The 5,994-nt window shown below is 35.4% G+C and overlaps 1 protein-coding gene across 1 annotated transcript; it reads left to right on the top strand.

Annotated features, from left to right (window-relative positions):
- The first annotated feature begins 400 nt into the window (after window positions 1-400).
- LOC108462710 (receptor-like protein kinase FERONIA) lies at window positions 401-3,726 on the top strand. The gene is made up of 3 exons (XM_053024643.1): window positions 401-551; window positions 649-723; window positions 801-3,726. The coding sequence occupies exons 2-3, from the start codon at window positions 710-712 to the stop codon at window positions 3,226-3,228; spliced, it is 2,442 nt and encodes an 813-aa protein (XP_052880603.1). The 5' UTR covers window positions 401-551; window positions 649-709; the 3' UTR covers window positions 3,229-3,726.
- The last annotated feature ends 2,268 nt before the right edge of the window (window positions 3,727-5,994 follow it).

The raw sequence follows: 5,994 nt of genomic DNA, 5'->3' as shown, positions 1-5,994 counted from the left end.
ATTATATTAAATACTTTAAATTAAAAATAAAGCTTAAAAATATAATTTGTTTCTAAAACAATTTTTCCAAACCCAAAGGTTAAAAAAAAAATATGGTTTGCCTTTGTCGCAAAAGTGGTTTCGATCTTAACATTTTTTTGGAAAAAATATTAAACAAAGCCTTAACCTTATTGGTTGTTGTAGTCATTTTTAATTGAAATTTAGGATACCATTAGTTAATCATTCAACTAACACCTACTACTATTTATATATTAATAAACATATCATTTTTGTATTAATTATAATGTTTTGTATAAAATTAGTTAAAACTTAATTTTCATGTAAAATTTCAAGCATGTGGATTCAAACAATAAGACGAAAATCTTTATCTTATTTATACATGTGGTCTTCTATTAATTTTATTGGCAACACTGAGTTCGGTTTTAATTAGGTGTATTCAATAATTTTTGATGCATGTTGGGCACTAGAATTTGCAATACGTTTCAAGAGAGGATAACCGAACTGTTGACCATATAACTAAAATGGTCTTGGACAAGAAAGAGGAGCTGCAGGTGTTCGATAATTCTTCTAAGGAGATGCTAGTAATCTTATAAAACAAGTGGTGTTTTTGCTTAGTTTAATATAATGTAATTCTTACTGTAATTGCAGACGTGATCAGTAATCCCTCTACCTATCAAAATTTGCTGAGTTAAACTGAATCAGATAAAGGATGATTACCAACAGGTATCTATGCATAATTCTGCAGAATTAGCATGTTCCATTGGAAAATATTGTTCTAAACTATGGCTCTTTTGTTGCAGCAAAGCCTACCATGTTACGAGGTTGAGTCAATTTTGGGCATATTTCTGTTTGATATTTCTGGGTTTAAGTTTCCACATTCGTCGAAGAACGTTTGTGTCTGCAGAAAGCTTAGCTTATCTTCCAACAGAAAGCATATTTCTCGACTGTGGTTCTTCAGCAAAGCAAAGCCTATCATTGGGAAGGAACTGGTCATCTGACATCGGCTCACAGTTCATTGCTTCTAAATCAGATAGCGACTCCATTATCACCACTGCCTCTAAAGGAATGACAGTCCCTTACATCACTGCAAGGCTTTTCTACACCAAATTTTCTTACACCTTTAATGTCACCCCAGGCCCAAAGTTCATTCGTCTCCACTTCTATTCAGATTCTTATCAGGGTCTCAATGCTTCTCAATCTTTTCTCACTGTCACAGCCGGTCGCTACACACTCTTGAGAAACTTCAGTTGCTACCTTACTGCCAAATACTTGAAAACCGATCACTTTTTCAAGGAATACATCGTTTATGTTGAAAATCATACACTGGAGTTGATGTTCAGCCCAACTTCAAATCCTCCTAATGCTTATGGCTTCGTAAACGGAATCGAAGTTGTTTCGATGCCGCTTCAGCTTTACATTCCTGGCGATGACGTGCCCCTTCCTTTCGTTGGCTTCCATAATAACATGCTTGCAATTGACAAGAAGTTTGCCCTGGAAATGGTTTACAGAGCAAACGTAGGAGGCCAAACCATTTCTCCGGATCAAGATACGGGGATGTTCCGAACTTGGAACGATGATGCCAGTTACATATTCGGAGCTGCTTTCGGCCAGCTTGATTATGATACCACTGTTTCAATTCAATATCCCAAGACGGTTCCGGCTTATACAGCACCCGAAGATGTCTATCGAACTGCCCGATCAATGGGTCAGTACAACGAGATCAACATGAACTATAACTTAAGCTGGTTCTTTCCGGTTGATACTGGTTTTTTGTATCTAGTAAGGCTCCATTTCTGTGAGATTGTGCCCGATTTGACCTTGGGGAACCAGAGGGTGTTTTTCATATTCATCAATAATCAAACAGCTGAAACACAGGCAGATGTGATTGTATGGAGTAAAGGGCATGGTGTTGCTGTCTATCGAGACTACATCGTGATGGTTCCGTCGCAAGCTGCCCGAAAGCAGGACTTATGGCTCGAGCTACACCCCAACATCCAAGTAAAGCCAGAGTACTATGATGCGATCTTAAATGGATTGGAGATATTCAAGATCAGCAACTATGATGGCAACCTTGCTGGATTTAACCCTCCCTTAGATGAGTCTAATATTCAACAAGCTTCTTCTCCTGCACTATCAAAAAAGTCCAAGAAAGGATTGCAAAATGGGATTAAGTACTCAATTAGCGGGGGTTTACTATTTATTTTATGTCTCTTTGTTTTAATATTTATCAAAAAAAGGAGAAAATGGAAGATGAAGAACACCAAGGATTCATCTCCCTGCAATAATTTTCATGCTGATGATATTACAAAGGCAACTAACAACTTCGATGAATCACTGGTTATTTACAACTTGGACATGGGGAAGGTTTACAAAGGTGAAATAAATGGTACTGCAGTAGCTATCCTTCGAGGGGTTAAAGAAATATCAGAACAAGATTTCAAAGAAGGGATAAAAATGCTCTCTCAAACTCACCATCACAACATCGTCTCTCTTTTAGGTTACTGTCAAGAGGACTCTGAGAAGATCCTGGTATATGAATACATGGATAATGGTGCCCTTTCTGATCATCTTCATGATCATTCGAAGCATCTGTCATGGAACCAGAGGCTTGAAATTTGTGTTGGAGCTGCAAGAGGCTTGCACTACCTGCATACCGGCAAAAATCGACCCATTGTTCATGGTGATATCAGTACTTCCAGTATCTTGTTAGATGTAAACTGGACAGCCAAGATCTTGAGCTTTGGGTTTACCATGGCATCCCACAACAGTGATGGCTACAGTATCCACATTGGTTCTCAAACTGATGTGTATTCATTTGGGTTGGTTCTGTTGGAAGTATTCTCCGGAAGGGCGGCGCCGCTGAATCTGAAAACAGAGAACGAAGGGAACAGCGGCAGCAATGGTGACGATGATAACGAAAGTCTTATTCCACCCGCATCAGATTGCCTTGAGAAGGGAGATGTTGATCAACTCCTGGATCAAAGTTTGAAAGGGAAGATCTCATTGGAATCTGTTGGGAACTTTGTGAAGATCACGAAACAATGCTTGGCAAAGAAAGAGGTGAAGCGGCCATCCATGAGTGAGGTGCTTTACAGCTTAGAGCGACTGCAAATGAGCCAGGATAATGAGTCGAACGAGTCATCGCCCAAGGGGTTATACCCAGAAAGCTGCTCAGATTTGATGATAGGTGTGGAGTTCTCTGATATGTTGATGTCTAGTGGACGTTGAAAACTAAGTCCTTAATCAACAGAACAATATCAACAAAATAGAATGCGATGCAGGGGAATTGGAATCTGTGCAGATTGTTAGGAGGAATGTGAGATACAGATTAGATTGCATCAAATACTTAGTTATGTTTCTGGGGATTTTAACCTCTTGGGGCATTGGACTCCCTAAACATGTGGTATTATTCTTGGGTCGAAATGGAATTTTGGCTAAATCAAGTGGTATCATGCCTTTCTCTAGTGATCTATATACTCTAGATTAAAGGTTCAAATCCTATCAATGATGCCAAGCATAATCTATCGACGAGAATATCTCGATTTTTAAATCTATTGTCTATCAAGTGTTCAAACTTTCCACAAAGTCAGAAGGTGAAGTCTCAGGTCAATCTGAGATAATGCCAACTTGTTAAAGAAGTCCAACGATCCCAAAATGTTAAATTCCCTTCGTGTAAATTCAAAATTAGATATCTAGAGCTTGAAATAAATGTATAGGTGTAAATAACATTTTATTGTGGTACATATTGTTAACTTTTTCTTCAAGTACATATTGCGATTATTGTAAATTATGTATAAAGAAAAGATGGATGGGTTGAAAGCAGGATATAGTATGTATTATTGGCATTCATCCTAATATTAGCTAACAATATTATATGATATTGCGATGGTATCTTTTTTTCATGAATATTATTTTATTATTATGACAATTCAAATAATAAATGGTGAATTCATATATAAATTGGTGGCGAAATTATTGACCGCACTTTAATGTAAGTGAATGTTAGGTTGTAATATAAAAGTGTTATAACCGAATATCGGTATGTGTTTCGAGGATCATACCCAAGGGATTGATATTTAGAGAAAACTATTATTAAATTAATCACTTGAAATAATTACTAATCTACTAGTGTCACGAATTAGTAGTGTAAACTCCAAATCAAACAACCATAATAAAGTTAATTAAATTAATTTAGATAAAATCTAACCCTAGGTTAATTTATTCGTATTTTCTTATTCCTAGTTTTGACTACATAAGCTACTTAGCCTAGAATCAATTGTGTTCTAATTATTAACTACGTCAATAAATACTCTTAATTAAGTATTTACCATTCTTAGACGTCTTATTAGGGTCATTAATCCATGTATCTTTACTAAGGATTACCACCTAAGCTACTCTTCAAGTCTCAACTAGGCATATGGATACCCTTCTAGTCTCACCGCTTGACACAAGTTTTACTCAACAGGATACCCTCCCGGTCTCACTGACCACTGCCAAATATGCAAACATTTGGACTACAAATACTACAACAAAAAGATAAATAATAAAGCAGCAATGTTTGCAAGTTTACAAGTCAAATTGTAATATAGTATTGTACAACGGGGTACAAGAAGTACACCGAGAATCGTACCCAAGGGAGGATGGATTAAACTCAATATTATCTTCTACAGTAAGAGGTCTAAATTGTAATAACTGAAAATTATATTATAAAAAATAACAGTAAAATTTATGATCATAAAATAAATTAAATTGATTGAAAAGAAATTAACAATTAAAAAAATCTCAAATAACAGGCAGAAGATTAACTCGCTTCAGTGGTTGTAAGTAATTTCAAAACTTGGGTTTTAGTGTATTAGTCAATTATTTGTAAAAACTCACTTATCTTTTGACCTCGTAATTTAAAATTGAGATAAACTATGAGGTGCTCGGTAAACTTATCCTTTTGACCTATTTACCTAGATTACTTCCTAGGGTCGTCAATCCTAAGGTTTAAGCATGCACAATTTAAGCCAACTAATTCTAAGATAAACCCTTTATTTTCCATTAAGTACTCCCACATCCACTCATTAATCTTCCTAAAGGAATTAGCCACTCATGAATCTAAATGTCATTTTCCCTAAAAATAATTTAATCATGCAAAACACACAAATTAAATTAAAACGAGAGGAAGATAGAAATTGATCTGTTTGATAAGTTGGATGTGATTGGTTCCACAAACTCCTTTAGCAGCAAGTAAGATATCGATGTTGACAAGTTAGAAGTGAAAGAAGAATGCTAAAATAGTTAATATGAAGAACTGGACTCAAATCAAATCCAAGTTAAAAAAAAGAAATAAAGTTGTTTAGAAAATACAATAAAGCCTAACTAAAACTAAATATACTAACTAAAACCCTAAGAATGACCTTCTAAGTTGCCTCCCATAGGTTAACCTAAACTTTGCTATTTACAGGCAAAGTTAGTTGTAACTCATGAAAAGAGTTATATTTTGAGCCTCTAAACTTGATTAAATGCTTGTACTTAAGTAGATATATTTGTATTTTTAGGTTATTATTAGAACATTGTATAATAAAGCTTGGATTTTGCCTTAAATGTCATTTTATGTTACTTTTTCTATTGAAAAGAAGAGAATTGGTTGTTGCATGTAGCAGGTACAGGAAGGATGAAGAAAATGAGAAAAAAAAAGGAAGAGAATGAGTGAAGTGAAATATTGCCATGGAAAAATGTTGGATGGATTAGCAACATGAATGCCATGGCAATTCTAGGATAATGCTATGCAGCACTCAGTCCATGTCACTCACAGCCAGTTGGAATTATACTAGAAAAATTTACTTGAAAAAGAGGGAGCAAAAGATGTGTGTTGAGAGAGAGGGACCTACCCTACAAAAGAGGAAAGAGAAATAAAAAGAAAAAAAAGAGGATTTTGGGGAGAGGAATTGAAAAGGATTTAGGGAGTATTTTTCTCTCTAGAAAATGTGGTGAAAAATTCCAAAGAAA

This window comes from Gossypium arboreum, chromosome 13 (assembly GCF_025698485.1).
Source record: "Gossypium arboreum isolate Shixiya-1 chromosome 13, ASM2569848v2, whole genome shotgun sequence".
Lineage (NCBI taxonomy): Eukaryota > Viridiplantae > Streptophyta > Magnoliopsida > Malvales > Malvaceae > Gossypium > Gossypium arboreum.
The sequence above is the reverse complement of the archived record's forward strand: the minus strand, read 5'-3'. Positions and strand labels throughout refer to the sequence as shown.